Genomic DNA, 17741 nt, shown 5'->3' with positions numbered 1-17741 from the left:
AGAGGTTAATCTAGAAAACAAAACAAAGAAACACTTATTTATTGTATTTTGAGACGTGTGTAATCAGGTCTTTATTAGTGGTTCATGCAGAAATGTCTGTTTGATGTTTTCTCTCTTTCAAACTGTTCTTCCTGCTATTTGTTTAACTGCCTTCTAAACTCAACTTCTTTCCTTCATTTTTAACTGTTCATATTAGTTTGACTTATTATTCATTGCCTTTACATTCATATTTGCTTTCTATCCTTTAATTTTTTCAACTTTTCTAAATGCTTTTACACATCAATTTCCAACTACTCCATTCAATTAAAGTCTTATACCTCAAATGTGTTGGTTAAAATAAAAATTTCAAACATTGATGTGTAAAAGAAAAAATGTCAAGTTACCAAACTAATCTGCCCGGGTCCTGCCAACACCCATGTTAAAATATATCTTTTTTTTGGAAGCATCTGGAAGCTTATTTTGACATCCGCCATCCTATTCATATACGATCACATCATTGTCACATGGATCGTGTTGTATTTTTACTATAAAACATCCCACATCTGTCCGTCCTGGGAGAGGGATCCCTCCATTTCCTGAGGGTCTAAAAGGGGGTCATATACTGTACAGTCTGTAAAGCCCATTGAGACAAATGTCTCATTTGGGATATTGGGCTAAATAAATAAATACATTTGAATTTGTTTTTTTTTCTTGTCTTTCGGTGTCTCAGAGCCGTCCGTGCAAAACTTGAGTCCTGTTTTTTAACTTGTGCTTTTGTTGTAATCTAGACAATTCTGCCATACATTACATGTTTTAAAAAAAACAATAACACTGGATGCCCTTAAAACTTTAAGTTTATTTGATTTTTTTCAAAAATATATATATATACACGCATTTACAAAATGGCAGTTTATCACGTCAGATCTGTAGATGGGGAGGAGGCATTGCAGATAAACCTTCAGCTTCAGTTGTTAGTGAGCCGCAACAGAAACTATCGAAGCACTGCAGACGCAATACAATACTTACTAGTGAGAGTGACTAATTGCACACGGCAAACAGTCACAAACATACTCAGCATAAAAGGAAAAGAATGAGGAGAGAACAAATACTGGTTAGAGATTTGTAGGAGAGAGCAAGAGAGGACAGCATGCAGGGAGAGGAAATTAGAGAAAGTGAGAACAGAGAAAAGATTAATCCAAAGGAAATGGCAGGAAATGAACACAGCAGAGGTGAGGGACATGGGGAGTTCTTCCAGTAAATATCAAGGAAGGAGTTACAAAGACTGATGGGGAGGTATACAGTAACATGGGAGCAAAACATACTGAAAACATGACTCAGGCATTGGAGAAGAAAAACATAACATCCAAAATGAAAATGTGTATTGTTAGTTGTCTAGGGTGAATTTTCTACTAAAATAAAACAAAAAAGCGAACATCCTGGACTGTATCAATGCTGAAAACCTGAGACGTACATACTTTAACCATGTGTAAAAAAATAAAAGTCTTACATTTACACAAACCAAAAGGCAACAAACGACTGTCAGTCAGGCTCATTCATAAGAAACCAAAAGGTCATTTCTTAGCATGGGAGCACGTGCCAGCACTTGTCAAATAAGACTTTGCCTGAATACTGCATACTGAAGGAAAATAAAAAAGGTTACTAAATGTAGGGGAACTTCAAGGAGAATATGTTCTGTATGTCCAGACACATTTCTTCTACGTGAGGGATTTACCTCTCAAAACTAGACTCTACTGCAACTCTGTAACGGACTCAAGCGGGTCTACCAAGCAAACACTAGCCGAAATTATTCCTGACTATTAATAGATAAGGTGAAGGAAAATACTAAATGACGACGAATCTTACTAAAGAACTGTAGGCGAATTATTAAAAAGTATAAATGCATCTGGACAAACAGAAAACAGCATTAGATGGTAACTTTATCAATCTTTAAACATCGTTTTCTTTGAACTAAACAGGTATCATGTTGCACAGAAAAAACATTTGAAATATTTGGGTTAGCAGCAGCATTTTCCATATTTCATTATACAAGGCTCCCATGTATTTAATCAGCTGTGACGCTTCAACTTGAGTGGGTCAAACCAAGACTTGGATTGCTCACAATTCACTCTCTCCGGCTGGCGTCTGGAGGCGCTTCGCCCACTTATCATCCCTCCATGTGCTCCTGCAATGCAGCAGTGCTACGAGCTGAAGAATGAGAGGGCTGGTGGCGTGTGAGAGAAAGGTTTGGGGAGTGAGGGGGGGGGGGGGAAATCGCAAAGAGGACAGGGGATCAGGTAAATGAAGGGGAAAGAAAGAAAACATGTTGAGATTGTTGTCATTACAAAACGTTTGCTGAAATAATGGCCGACAATGAACAGTTTGACAAACAAACAAACAAACGATCCAGTGTTTACAAGAGCATTTTGTCAATCTGATGGTAATTTGTAGAAGGCTTTAACATTACGCGTGTTTGGCTATGGTGCTCCCATTCGCCACCAAGTATATATCAGCTTTGCATGGAACAATCACTTAACGGTCTCAAAACAGGCAAATGAGACCACTGAGGCAATGAAGCTTTTTGCCTGAATAAAAATGGACAATTTTAACATCCATATTTGTCATATCACTGGAAATTGATCATAATATATTTGGCCACAATCTGGCATTAGAGCCTGTGCTAATGTTTCAGGCTGTACTGGGAGAAACTAGCTCTGGAAACTGAATCCACTCTGATGATGAAGACATGGCACACAATCTAATCCAGATCTGTCTGCATTTAAGTTTACATATTCACATAAATGGTCTAAGATGAGTTCTGCAAAACCCAGAAAAAAAAAAGAAATCTACACTATGCACTAATTGAAATTAAATCACAGCAATATCATACAATATTTACAAAAATAAATTCTGTAGACAAGTAAACTTGTACACCAAGTCTGCATTCACTCATGTTCTGGTTAGTTACACTACAGTCTAAATACCTCAGGCTCAATATTTCTACAGTGGCAATTAATACTGTTCAAATAAACAATTTAAAATGATGTCAACCTGTCTTCACACAATCATTCAATACGAGGACTCAAATCATAGGATATGGTGGAAAGCAGTACCAAATAGTCCTGTTGTTGGTTTAGGGGTACGTTTCCTGACATTCTGGAACCATCTAATCATTACTATTTTGAAGTATTGTCATACATATTTTCACCTAAAACAGTGTGCACCAACACCAATAGTATTCTAGGTCCTCAAAAGCACAAACCTCAAGATTAACCGACCAAAATCGCATCAGAAAGAACTAACTCCACTACAAATGCTGTTTTAATTAATATGCTACACTTTCAGATTTTAATTAAATAATTCTCTTAACTACTGGAAAAATGGACATAAACTCGTCTTCACTCAACTTGCATCTCCTTTATAAATCACTGTCTGCTTGTCTGTTTAACTTTTTTAATTAAATACTTTACCATATGACATTTAGACAGCACAAGTACATGTAGAGTCCTGGGATCTTACTGGTGGCATTTTAGGATTTCGTCAAATTTGTTATGATACTTAATTCATCCGTCCGATAGCAAACTGTAAATATTATTTTACAAACTGCTTTGCAGTTCCATAATAATTTTACTGGGCCAATACTGCCGTCCAAAAAACAGAAGATAGAAAACATTCAACACGGAAGAACTGTGAGGCAACATCTCTGTAGTGCCGTCATCCACCTCCTTCCAGAGAAGTCCCTTTCGCTTACCAGCCTTGCGAACACCAGAGCCAGATGTAGCATACAAACCACTTGTTGTTATTGCTTCTTGAAGAAACAGGTTTCCGCTGATGCAGCACCCCGCAGAATTCACCTCTGGCCGTATTTAAAGATGGCAGCTTAGCTGGCGCTGTTTCTTTTGATTAACGGCTGGTGAGGTTAAGACGGCCACCATGGATGACAGATGGGCTTCCTCACTTTGCTGCGTTGATCGGGGTCTGCTGAATTCCAGGTGCAGGCGGACGTCTACCTGAGGATGATGGAGGCAGATGCCCTCTCTGCCTCTGGCTGCTTTGATTCTGGAGATGGAACTCAGCTTGGAGGGCACGGAGGTGTGAGGAGATCACCTTGATGAAGAACACTTGCCTGAATCCTTTGTCATACACAAAGTCAATGCTCTTCAGGTTGAGACCTTTTCCCAAAAGCTGGCCAACCATCGAATTATTAGAACTTAATTAAAATCAGGAAAAAGACTTAAGACTTCAGTCCATTGCTCTCAGGCCGTACGATTGGGGACAAGGAAGAGAACGCACATCCAACTGTAGATACCTTGAGGGAACTGGGCACAGGACAGGACATACAAACCACCTCTTCTTCTTCTTTCAGACAAACTGCCAGAATCTTCTCACCGTGTTGTCTCACAGTCTCTAAGAGGAATATGTAAAGGTGATCTGAATCTGTAGACTTGACTTCAAACAGGAGCGAGCTGGATGAATGACTTGCAGCTGTTTGTATTTCCTTTTTGGTTGACAAGGCTTGAATCTTCTCGTCTTGGAGCTGTTGACTTGAGGAAGGAAAACACATAACAGAACACTGTTAGCTTTGACATCTGATGGTGGCTACGGAACAGGAACCATGAGGGTGCCTCCCTGATGTTAGTTCTGTGACTTCTTGGCCTCTAATTGCTGAGACTACATGTTTATCCCAAATCTAAAACTTCTCACTCACTTTTCTAGCATTATAGATGTAGTGACATAACTTGGGCGTCAGGATAACCTACAATATTTGAGTGACAGTGTGTGCAGACTCAAGATTTATAATAGTTCTTATCCGAGTGTCAGAAATTACATCTGAAATCTGAATCCAAGAGTATTCTGAATGTATCTTTCTACACGAGTCTTCTAAAGTTTGCCAACTACTCTGAAAAGGCTGAAGTGTCTCAAGTGCAGTGCATTGTATATGTAAGGATCCATTATGGCCCCTTAGCAGCTCTCTTTATGGTGTTACCCCCCCCCCCCCACCCCCTCAAGAGGCAGCCAAAGCGGCTGTGCTGGTTTTGCAGTCTATCTTTTCAGGGTCACCGGGGTAGAAGGTGACACCTAGCCCAGTAAGAAAGGTCATACAGGAGTCTAAACAAGAGAAGCCCAGATTGGACTGCACATACTGCACCAGCAAGTCGGGCCTGAACCTGCGGACAGAGGAAACGGAGAAATGAGGATCTCATAAGTTACAAGGATCTAAAATGTGCAAGTATATCTTTCTGGATCTTTACTTACGTTTTGACCATTGCCCGAAGTGCAATCTTTCTTTCCCTCTCTGTAAACTTGTCAATGAGGTATGAAGCCATGCGCGGGGCTTCCTTGTACAGCTTAAAGAAACGGCGATAGTTTCCTAATGCCCAGGCAGCACGGAGTGCGAGAGCATGAGCCACACACACATCTGCCCGCAGTGCCGGGGTCAAGTACACCAACTCAGTGGTCAGATCTGAGGGGAAGATAAATGGCCAAAGTTAAAATATGAAGGCAAAGGGTGAGAACGTGATGTGCAACAGTGACTGGAAAAGGAAACTGAGTTTACAAGCACAAAATATTATGGTTTTTGACATGGTATTGTCTTCCCTGACAATATTCCTACTAAGCCGTTTACATGGCCAATGAAAATGAATACTTCACTTTTAATCCTAATTCCCATGCAGCCAATTTACATGTTGATGAACACGGCAAAGTATGGAGTTAATTTTCATATTTCGGCGTGATAAACGTCACGTTAGTAGAAGTACGCAGCTGCAGTCGCTTGTGCAATTTACGGTAAAGCTTTCCACCACTTGTTCGACCGTGTGAACAAAGACCATCTCTTCATTTAACCACCTTCTTGAAAATGACAACGTTGTTATATTTGCACAAATGCAAAAACCTGCTGATATACAAGTCTTTCATAATGTTTCAAAGTAGATGCGTTTCTCCTTCCGGCCCAAAATGTGGGCTTTTCTCTACCACCAGCCTAACCAGCGGTAGTTTGTTTGTGTACAACACACAGACCGTAAACAGGCAGGAGAATGTGTGTCGCAACGGCTGTAAAAACATCAAACACTGTATGCATGTCCAAAGAATGTTCCTGAAAACCTGAACATTATCGGCATATCCCACACGCCGATATCCAAAACAGAATATATTGCTTACATGACCCGTATGGAATTTTGAATAGAGTCATATTCAGAATAATACTGGAACATTAGTGTGCATGTAAACGGTCGGTGTGAGCATACCTCCAGAGTTTTTAGTGAAGATGTAATACAGCAATCTGTATGCTGTAAACTCTCCAATGTTCTCTGAGGGATTGTCCTTGTACAGGGCCTTCAGCTGGGTCTGGCACTGGTTGAACTCTTCATGGTCTCCCTGTAGATAATTAACATACAACTAGTATTTAGAAAATGTACCAATATAATTTTCAGCTACTGCGGAACTTATTAAAAAGGACTCACCTTTTCCAGAGCAATGCGTGCATGACACTCGTACACTTCCACCGTGATGTCAGTACGAACTCCTTGGACCTGAAGGGGACAAATAAACTAATTTAGAAAACAAATACAAAAACCCAAACAGAAGTTAACATTGTAAAAAGACTAAGACAGAGCGCCAAATTAAACATTTATGAACATAACTAACCGTGAGGTCCTGTCGTACGGACTTCATCTGTTCGCAGGCATAGGTGTAGTCCTGGTGGGTTTTCCAGTGGAGTTTCACAGCCTGCAGAGATTTTCTCAGGACCTGGATTAAAAAACAAGTTCAGAAAAAGATCAAAGTCTGGATCTTGATCTTTTGTGGTGTAGAAGGAGACATAGAAATACTCAAAATGTTTCAGCTTATGTCATACCCTTCTTCACCCTTGTTTTATGCAACTTGTAAGGTACAAAGTATGCTGAAAAACTGACTGAAGAAAACCATAAACACATATATTCAGTATCTCTCAGACAATAACTCTGAAGAGTGACAGTAAGAATACATTAAAAAGGCTGATATAAGTGTACCACTTACATGCACTGGGCGCACAGTGGAGGGGTCGGGGGCACAGGTGAGCCTCAGATAGGGCTTGGTGATGTCCTGGCATGTTCCCACAATGGGGCAGTCCTCCCAGCTGAGGCCCTCCTGTGTGCCATCAGGTAAGTCAAAGGAATTGATGGAGAGAACGAGGGGCTCGGAGCGAAGCTGCTTGTGGAAACGAGCTGCTCTGCTCTGCTTCTTTGCTTCTCTGTTGGGGTCATGGAAATCAAGACCGGCGTTGCCACCCTTTCTCTTCTTTCCAACAGCTGCATTGGAATCGTCCATGTTTCTCCGTCCTCTGTTTGCTTTTCCTCCTCTTCCTCGTCCTCTCTCTCCGCCTCCACGTCCCCTATCCCTGTCATTACCACGACCACGTGCACCTCTTCGCCGTGACAGCTGAGGTCGGAGGTCACTGGAGATGCTGCTGTCTGATTGGGAGCCTGAGTCACTGGTAGCATAGAGACAAAAGACTTTTAAAAAGGGGAAATACACAGGACGCCTACAGTAACCCAAGAAAAGACGGGGAAATGTTGTCTTACCTGCGTCGGTGCCTTGGGTTGCTGCGGTCCCTGTTTCGGCCGTGGGAGGGGGATGGGGAGCGGGAGGAGGACCGGGAGGAACTAGAAGATGGACTCCTTTGAGAAAATATATTCCTGTAGTGGCCCAATCTGTGTCCACCACCCCTGCCTCTTGAAGATGCAGCCGCTGTACTTCCACCACGGCTAATTGAGCCATCTGATGTCCTCTGGGACGCAACAGCTTCCCAACGAGACGGCTTGACCTTTAGTCTGCCAAACAAAATAAGTAATATTTCTTGTTTAGAAATCATGTGAAGTGGTTGGAAGAAATTTAAAATCTTAGATAGCAATTAATCTAACGCCAGGCAAACATTATTCCACCACTAAACTCACTCTGGCAATGGCTCATGAGCCCAATCAATGGTGTAAGCAGAGCCATCCTTCAGGCGATCCTGCAGAACTTCCTTTAGCACCTTCTCTGTGCGATCTTTGTCTTCCTCGGTCTCACAGGCTGTAAAACAGCGCTGCACGTATTCCTTCATGGCTTGGGGCCAGTCCTGGGGTCTGGAGAGAAAGCATATTAAGTCAACATAATATTCACCAATTCTGTCTTTTTTCATTTGTAGGGACAGACGGGTTCTCACCGCATCTGAACACCTCCAGATGAAGTACTGGCAGAAGTCAGGGAGGAAGGAGTTGGATTCAGTCCTGAGGGCTGCTCGCCTGGAGGGAAAGTCTGATTGGACATCGGAGCACACTGAACCTGGTAAGGCCTCTTGTGAATATTGAACTTCACAGAAGCTGCCCCAGGTGCCTCTGTGAGAACAAAAGGAATATCGTTTAGAAACAAAAACTAACAGCGTCATGGTGGTGTTTATTAGTTATGTTCAGTCTTTTATGATACTGAGATTAAACTTTACTTCTTTAGTATAAAGAATCTGGATATCTGGATTCAGAATGCAGAACCACAACATTGGTCCCGGCTTCATACAATAACAATCCTAGTAACTCACTTTCAGGCATGTACAGAGCAAGATGACCCTCTCTATGTACTGTGCAGGAATATACTTTTTCTAATCGTAATGTTTTCTTTGATTAAAGTCAATACACATCAGTGAAGTACTGATTATTTAAATAACACAATTTCCTCCAACAAGAGGAATGTTTAAATCCCACATTAACCCAGATTTCTTCCTTCTGTCTGCATCGTCTAAAACGGCAGTTACATTATTAGTCAAATATAGTTTTGAGTTAGTCGAAACAAGCCTGTAATTACTGCACTCAAATGCAAAAATGGAAACAGTCGAGATAACATGTGTAGCTGCATCAGAGAATAACAGTGAAGTTATTTAGTTGAGAGAATGTTATACATGTCAGCCACCTCTACAAATTAAAAATCTTACGTTTCATGCGGTGCCAGAGTTGCTGTCCTTGTTTTTGGTTTTTGGTTTTATTCGCCTCTCCTCTGCCAAGCCCCGTTACATACTGGCCTGGCTGCTGCTGCTGCTGCTTGCTGCTGCTGTTGGGAGTTATTCTGAGAGGGCTGATAGGAGTTCTGGGCCTGGAAGCCCTGCCCATAGTTAGGCCTTCCCTGGGAATGATTGTAAACTTGCATTTGGTTGGGGTCACCAGATGAATATTGCATGGAGTTATTGGCATTGTACGCATTTTGTGATGAAGGAGGGGGGTACTGGGAGTTGGATGGGGGAGGAATAGGTGGAGGTGGAGGAGGGGGGGGTTTGTCTGAGGTGGTAGGGCTCTGGGGTGTAGCAGGGGGAGGAGGTTGTGGTTGAGATGGGTAGCCGGGGGACTGGTCTTCCATTCCAGGCACTGGAGGAGGCTATGAAAAGAAAGAAGGGAAAATAGCTATTTTAAGCAACTTTTTGAAGAAGAAGATACAAAAACAGTTCACACAACTACAGTCATACTTTTAAAAATTATTTTAAAAGTGTGTGTGTATATATAAAAACAGGCTTTAATTTGCCAGGTGCTAATATTTATAGCTTTGTAAAAATCTAAAGGGTCAGTCACAAAACCTCATCAATTAGGTCCATGATTATAACTGACATTAGGGGGTCTGTGAATAACTACAAATTCTTGTTATGTACCTGGCCATTAGAGGGGGGAGCTCCCGGGTAAGGCCCTGGGGGTGCACCATACTGATTTGGTGGATATGCAGCTCCATACTGGAAATTCAAAGAAACCCATGTAGTCATTCTAGAACTGTCTCCCGTCTTCTCAGCATCAGACATTATTTTAGGAGCTATGCGCCTGGCAGCCAACAGTGTTGAATGCAGTAGATGCATTTGTATTAAATTTTATTTTACGGTAAAATATTGACAAGAACACATTTATTTTCTGTACTTACTGGACCCATGGGGTAGTAGTAATTATAGGGATATGTGTATCCAGGATAGTGCTGCTGGGTTTGCTGGTACCATGGATAGTACTGCTGCTGCTGCGGCTGTGGTGGCTGCTGTTGTGGCTGCTGCTGTGCTGGCTGCTGCTGCTGAACGGCAGCAGAGTCATTTACTGCTGGCTGAAACTGATCGGCCTGAAATTACACACATGCATGAATAGACTTGTTATTTTAATACAGGGCAGAGAGCAAGGATCTGTTCGAAATCGTATATTAACATACTAGTCATACTGGATATGATGTAAAATTGAGTATATAGTGTGTTGCAACTGCATAGTATCTTGATTCTGTGTACACGAGAAATTCCTGGAAGTAAACTATATTAGCAAGAATTCCTGAGTGTGAGACGTGAGCTTACTGGACATACTCATTCGCCCCAAAATGCATTCAGTCCCTTCAGACTGTCAAATGGCAGAAATGTTCTGTTAAGTGTTCCTTTCAGTACCTTTTATTGTGTCAATACTGTGTGAATGTTTTTGTACATCTTCTTTTAAAGGGGACTAATAGGGTTCTAATCTTTAAATGGTAGTTGATCTGATCTTTTTTTTATTTATTCAGATGTTCTGTGTCCATAAAAAAGAAGAGAGAGAGACACACAAAGAAATAAAAGCACACCTCTGCTGTGGCGGTCCGGTTGGCTTGTGCATTCTTAGCAGAGCTCTGACTCTGGTTAATGGACGCTAATGCTTGTCTTGCTTTCTCCCATTCTGGGTTTTCGTGAACCTGGCCATCCCCAGAACCACCATAGGACCTGCCATCAATAGAAGAACATGAGTATTAGTAATGTAAATGCTTTAATTTAATCATCTTAAAAGTCTTGAGGTTAAGTATCACATCATTGATAAACTAATAACATGATATAAAAACAAATATACAACATATTGTATAACAGGTTTGGCTGGCAAAGTTAACGTTTACCATCTTGTGTCAAGACAGGCGTGAGCCAAAAGTTAAAACACGTTGGTTTATACGTTTACGGTGACATACTTAGCAGTTGACTTAACTTTATGTTACATGCAACTGTTATCTTATCAATTTGGTCAAAGCCAAGCATCTGTTACCATCACATCCGAAGCCTGCACTAATATATCTGTTAAAACGGGTAACGTAAGTGCTACCTTAGGTCGTACGAACATTATCTTATTAACATTACAGCTTACTACGGCAAACCCTTTCTTCGATACAGAATACAGTCTATAAAACACTAACGTTAGCGTTAAGCAGGCTAGCTCTCTGTTAACAAAACTAACGGCCTGTTGTAGCTAGGTATGCTAACATTAGTCTTGTCAACACCCTAAACTGAGCTAACGTTAATGATCATTAACTCGAGATTATAGCTGGTCATTTCTACCATATCATACAATATATTAGCGTTATAGTCTTAAATTATACTACATCTATTTAATTGCCCATGAGTTGCGAGTCTTCTGTAGCAAGTAAGTGCGACCTACCAGTTTGTTGTAGGGGTTGCTTGTGTCGTGTTGGCCGCCATTTCGACACTCTGGCTAGCGTTAGAAAGCTAACGCTTAGACCGTTGGTCGCTAGCTAAGCTAGGTGGCTAACTTCGTTAGCTCGCCTGCTAAACCAAAACGTAAACAAGATGTCTTGACACGGTGATACAAGAAGAGCTGTCAGCCGACCGCGTCTAATGTCAATATATTCAAACAAGTGAAACTCTAATGTGCTTTCCTTAAAGGTGCAAATAAACAAAAGAAGTGGACAATCGCATATTTGCTTCCTTCTTCGTTGATGACCAACTTCGTCTGACAGACTGTGGAGATACAAAATGGCAGATAAGTAAAACTGGCCAAGTCAACTGACGGTGTTAGAGGGTGTGTTTTTGCCCAGAGTAAATCCTCTCAGGCAAAGCTTCCTCCCGTGTTACTCCACCTTCTATACCGCCCCCTACAGGCTCCACCAATCACATGTCAATCTTTAAATTTAGGCTACAGCCGTATTCATCCGTTAGCCTGTCAATAATAACGACTGGGACGGGATTGTAATGCCTGACAGGCTAAACACAGGACATACATTTCCAAAGGATCTTCACTTTTCTCAAATGGGTAGTGACAAATAAAATAAAACTTTAATCAGTAATAAGGGGTGGAAAAAGTATTATATATAATTTACATACATATATATATATATATAGTATAATATTTTACTTAAGGAAAAGTAATGCAAATACAAGTAAACATCCTTTTTGAAAAAGAATCAAAGTAGTATCAACAACATATACTTTAAAAGTACTCATTTTGCAGAATAGACCATTTAATATATAATCACTAATTAATATTATATCTCTGGATTATAAATAATCATTAATGTGTAAGCATCCCTGCTGGTGAAGTCCATAAAGCTGGAGGTCATTTCAACTACTTTATTTACTGCTGGGTATTTTAATCTATAGTTATACATCATCATTTCATGTAAATACTCAGGTAAAGTGCAGGTACCTCATAATTGTACTTAAGTAGGCCTACAGTACTTAAGTAAATGTATTTGGTTACGTTCCACCCCTGCAAACATACACATACATATATATGAAACACCAATTATCCATCTAATCCCCAATTAATACTAAACATCAGGTGTTGTGATCCCATATGTTGTCAACATGACATCTGAGCAAAACATTATTCAGTATGATTGACCATATTTGAGCAACTGGGCAGCTTTCATTTTACCCAATCAATGATACTATGTATGTTTTTAATGTTTGTTTTTTCAAAATTCATAGATTTTATGTATTCTCATCAGGGTATATACATTTTTCTTATTACCTTCCTGTGAAGCATACACAGCTGCAGGATGTGTTTACATATGTGTGTGTGTGTGTGTGTGTGTGTGTGTGTGTGTGTGTGTGTGTGTGTGTGTGTGTGTGTGTGTGTGTGTGTGTGTGTGTGTGTGTGTGTGGGTGTGTGTGTGAGTGTATTACAAAGAGGAGTCATATCCTGTCAGACAGTCTCTCCCACACTTCATCCTCCAAATCATTCCAGCTTTTTGGAAGTACATACAGTTATGCTTTGCTACATTACACATATTTTTCAACTGTTGTAAGGTTCAGAAATATGCTGCACAGCAATGAACAGCAGGGCTCAAAATGTCTTCTTAAATATATAATCCTCTTGGATACTAAAACAAAACACTCATACTCAACTAACTTCTGTCATTTATAACTTTTTTGGGGAGGACTTGAGATTGATGTATTGCCTTTTAATACTTTTTGTGGGCATTATCTGATAAATATAACACTGTATTTAGTGAAATTTCCAGCTGATTTCTCATATTGAATGATACCATGTGTCTTGCGAAGGAATAATTTGTTCCCATTGTTGTCTTGTCGGCTACATCATCACACAAATATGTCGAGCATTTGTGACATATTCTCACAAACAATGACTCACTAGCCAGCACCATTGTTTTAATTCCTGGGGACTGGTAATGCTTCTGTTTCTTTAACCCATGGGAGGAAGCTGGACTCTTAAATAGCATCTCTACTCCACTTCTGTTCTCATCTAAATTCAAGTTTTCTCCAGTTGTTTGTTTTAAGGAGGATTCCCTACTTCTTGGTTGGATGAGTGAATGAATGTGGGGTTAGATATGTGAGTTAATTATGCACCAGTCTGACAAAAATGTTCCGTTGACAGTAAAGTAAAGTAACGCCACTGACAGCCTTCCATCATAATTTCAGTCAATTATAAGTCAAACCCTTGTTGTCAGTTTGACATTGAATGTGTCTGGTATGCTGGTGTAGCATTAAGCATAACTGCAGCCTGAATACTGTTATAAACATGTAAACTACATTTAATATTATGATATATTGATTTCTTGGGTTTATGTTAAACAGTTCAAACATATTTTAGGCTGATTCCAGTATTTTAAAACACCTGTAGAGAGTTTTAAATAGCATTTTGAAATTCATGTTGGTAAACAAATATTTTATTTTAGTAATTTTCTTCGAGGTTTCCTGGAAAGAACTAAATACAGGAAAAATAGAGACAAAGCTAGACCATTCATTTAGTTTGAGTTGTGTTTAGTTTATATATATTTAAAATGTTCACTCATCATTGCTCAGCGTTACACTGGGTGAGCTGTTCCTTCATTACCATGAACATGGGCGCTGTAGTTCATTTGAGACACTGACTATTACACAAAGCGTGTATTATTCCTCAGCTGAAAATAGTCCCCAATAAACACACTATTTGACTATTGTTTAAGTAGCGTTTGTTAAGAAAATGATTAAGCATTTTTTGAAAATATATATTTTTTAACTATTTACTCCCTTCAAGAGAAACTAATGGGCTCGAGAACTAACAACACAGTGTTGGTCTCTGTTGTGATTAACAATAATAATAAAAATATAGAATATTGCTAGCCTTGAACCTTTTAATAGTGCTTAGAAAATAATAGTAATAATTAAATATAGTTTAAATAAGCTTAGTATATTGTTTGATTCTAATTCAAACCTGATTTATTTTTTATTCTAGATGGTATTATTTCAATTTTGTGTCATATTTATTCTCATTATTAACGTCATAATATGGTAACAAATTAAACAGCAAAGTAAAAAATAAATGTTATTTTAAAGATGTAAAATTAAAGGTGACATTATGACAGTTACAATTATACTTTTACAAGTTGTTTTTATGTTTATACACATGACCCACATACACATAAACTTCCAGTCATCTACCTGGTTCCCGTTGCTTGCTTATTAAACTGTTACTCACAATGATACCGTAACATAACGTAAGAATCTGCTGTGTGTGCAGAGCTTACTGTAAGTCTCGTTCATGTCACAACGTCTGGTAAAGTCGACACAGATATTTTGATCCAGCTCTCCCCAATAAGTGCGCGTCACTTCCTCAGCCCATGCCCATCCCTTTGGAAGAAAAAAAGAAAACTCACACCGACAAACGACGGCGAGAAAAAGAGCGAGGGAAAAGTCGAGAGGGAAGCTAAAGTCAAAAAGCCAGATGAAAAAGTTGGATACTGAAGAGCTAACCAACCAAACACCAGAATATTCTCTTTAAAGTAAGTTTTCCATACTTTGAATGTGTCGCTGACGCTCATTCAGGTCAATTGATTAGTTCTACATTGATACAAACGGTCACTGCTTTGTCAATAAGTGTAACCCTCGCGTGCTCTACATAGGCGTTATAAGTGCTATATTTAACTAATATAAGATACCATTTACTTGAACTATTATTGGAAAGTATTGAGAGTTGGGGTAGGCCTGTAGACAAGCCCCCTCCCCTACCAAATCTAACTCTCACACATGCCCTGAAAAGACTTTCTCTTGTGTATATTCTGGTTTGCATTGTATGATGTTGATAAAGACATTGACCTTTAGGTGGCTAAGCCTGTAAGACATTATCAGATTTATGGGGTAATATTGGTTTCCATCTACTGTAACAGTTATTAACCTAAAATCTTTTTTCTTTTCATGCTGATATCTTCATGTATTGCCCACCACAGCTCAATAGCTTTGGTGTTATAGATTAATTTATTTGTTGAAAAAGTTACAGTTTTGTTTTCATCCGCATACACCCCTGAGGGTAGAGAAAAATATGTGCTAACGTTGCATGAGTGTGTTTCAAGTACAAGTCTCAGCATGGCCTTCACAGCCGCGCCAGTGCCAAAATGCTCATTGGTGTCCCACAATGTTGCACAACATAGTGAAGTGTTGACGCTGCCCTGTCTTATCAGGAGGCTGGACTGGGGCTTCAGCATTTCAGTTTCTTACTGCACAATTTTTGTTTTACACTTATGTTATCTCATTTCAGGGTTACTGCTATTCACTCTTATTTAAATACAAATTCTCTCTGTTTTGCCTCCTTCTTCCCCTCTTCCTCAACCCTTCTACAGTCATGCCGCTGCACAAATCAACCCGGGCACCTCGCCTGGACCCCACCATGATCTCAGCTCCACTGGGTGACTTTCGCCACACCATGCACATTGGGAGAGGAGGTGATGCCTTTGGGGACACCTCCTTCCTGTCCACTCTTGGCCCGAGCTCGGCCAGCCCTGACCCGGGGAGTTCAGGGATGACGCCAGATGCAGATGCTCAGGTGGCAGTCAACCACAGTGATCTTCATACAGACGCTCCAGGAAGCCCACAGAACAATGAGCTTCAGCACTCAGAGTCAGTGTCTTCATTCGACCTGGATCTAGATCTAGGCCCGTCTATGCTGGGGGACGTACTCGGGGTGATGGACGGTTTGGGGCTCGACGAGGAGGATGTGTTCAACCCCAAAAGTGGCACATCCTTGGAAAAAGAGGCCATGGAGAAGTCTGTGAACATGCAGAACGAGCTGAATGGGAAAAACTTGGTTGGGTTGGATGTGAACCAGGTGGGAGACAGCAGGATAGCAGATGGGAACGGGAGCAAGCCGAAGGGGCTACGACCAAAAGTGCGATTCAGTGACAAACGAGAGGAGATAATTCGCCTAGCATCCGAAGAGGAAGAGGGTCAAGGGTTTGACTTCCAGGATGAGGATCAGCTGGCGTGTCGTAGTCCAACGAGGGGTGAGAGTGAGAGCGTAGTAGGGGGAGGTGAAACCGAGGTCACCAATCACAAAGTAGATTTGCCACCTAGTCCGGCCTCATCACATAGCTCAGAGTATGAAGGAGTCACCCTATTGGACAGGAGGAGGGTTGACAGCTGCCACTCAGAGACTGATTCAGAGGAGGAGGAAGAGGGACGGGGCTACACATTTGAAGATGAGTTTGATGATGAAATTGGTCTATAGGGGATAGGTACGGTTTCCCCTTGAAAACAGATCTTTGCTGTCAAGTAAATCAAGTATACTGTATTTTCCTAAACTCATAATTTCAGCATCATTTGAATGGGAGTCTTACACAGATTGCAAACTGGGAGATTTACAGTTTGACGACGTTACTCAACTGGAAAAGACATTTTATGTTTTATCTGTGAGGGTAGCAGATTTGCAATAGTAATTTTGATCAGAAAAATCTATTTGTTATCGAGGATATTACAGTGAAAGGTTTGTAGCACTTTGATTTATTTCATTGACCTGGAAGCTTTGCTATGACAAACTAAATTAATGACGCTTGTGTTGTCAATTTACATTTTTTCTTATTTGCCATCTGAAGCACACACACAGGTGTTTGCGCTTTATGTTATAGTGCCTTAAAGAGAGCTGTATTCTTACATTATTGTACCATGTGCTATATCAATGTCTTAATAATTAATTCTCATACTGCATGTTTATTACAATCTCCATGTCTTCTCTTTGTTAAATGCATTTAATGAGCTTTACAAATGGATCCCAGAGACAAGTCAGAAAGGTTATCCTGTGTTTAATTAATTACTGTGAATTTGTCACATTCCAACTCTGACAAGTTTCTCTGGTTCCGTTTAAAACTTTGGTTTCCATAGTGCAGTTATTAAGCATGTTTTCAAGTTACCAAAGCGTTTCTTTGGGCTGTGGGGCTGGACTAATAGTCCAATGCTAAGACAATCATGGGATTTTAAGGTCAATTGTAAATTAGGACCAGCGATGTATTTTTGTACATGTTTGCTTGTATAATGTTTGTATTTTATTTCACAATGCTGTAAAAAAGGGAGAGACCATTATGCTCATCTGTTAAATGCTGGTTTAAACACATTTGTTATCCTTTGGTTTAATACGGATTAAAGTGAAAACAATAAAACAGTTATTGGGATTTTGAAATATTTCACCGTAACTTTCTTTGGTAATGACTGCTGGGTGAAACAAAACATAGTATTCAGTGTCAATCTAAAGATCCTTTTATGTATAGCTACTTCCTGAAAGTAATGA

At 40.2% G+C, this 17741-nt stretch overlaps 2 protein-coding genes across 2 annotated transcripts; one reads left to right on the top strand and one right to left on the bottom strand.

The window, feature by feature from the left end:
• Positions 1 to 1899: 1899 nt before the first annotated feature.
• On the bottom strand, positions 1900 to 11727 carry leng8 (leukocyte receptor cluster (LRC) member 8). Its single transcript, XM_029451193.1, is given in 15 exon segments — positions 1900 to 5144; positions 5233 to 5440; positions 6222 to 6351; positions 6438 to 6506; positions 6622 to 6723; positions 6991 to 7444; positions 7536 to 7784; positions 7908 to 8078; positions 8159 to 8330; positions 8918 to 9038; positions 9040 to 9354; positions 9623 to 9700; positions 9883 to 10068; positions 10549 to 10684; positions 11385 to 11727. Coding segments are annotated over 15 exon segments (2595 nt in total). The 5' UTR covers positions 11426 to 11727; the 3' UTR covers positions 1900 to 4981.
• A 3098-nt stretch (positions 11728 to 14825) lies between these two features.
• Positions 14826 to 17633, top strand: cdc42ep5 (CDC42 effector protein (Rho GTPase binding) 5). The gene is made up of 2 exons (XM_029452147.1): positions 14826 to 14970; positions 15805 to 17633. Exon 2 carries the CDS (start codon positions 15807 to 15809, stop codon positions 16686 to 16688), a length of 882 nt encoding a protein of 293 aa, XP_029308007.1. The 5' UTR covers positions 14826 to 14970; positions 15805 to 15806; the 3' UTR covers positions 16689 to 17633.
• The last annotated feature ends 108 nt before the right edge of the window (positions 17634 to 17741 follow it).

The sequence above is a fragment of the Cottoperca gobio genome, chromosome 16, assembly GCF_900634415.1.
Source record: "Cottoperca gobio chromosome 16, fCotGob3.1, whole genome shotgun sequence".
NCBI lineage: Eukaryota > Metazoa > Chordata > Actinopteri > Perciformes > Bovichtidae > Cottoperca > Cottoperca gobio.
This window is presented reverse-complemented; position numbering and strand designations above follow the sequence as displayed.

Coding starts and splice junctions, on each gene's coding strand:
- cdc42ep5 (XM_029452147.1), top strand. CDS start 15,807: ATGCCGCTGCACAAATCAACCCGGGCACCTCGCCTGGACCCCACCATG.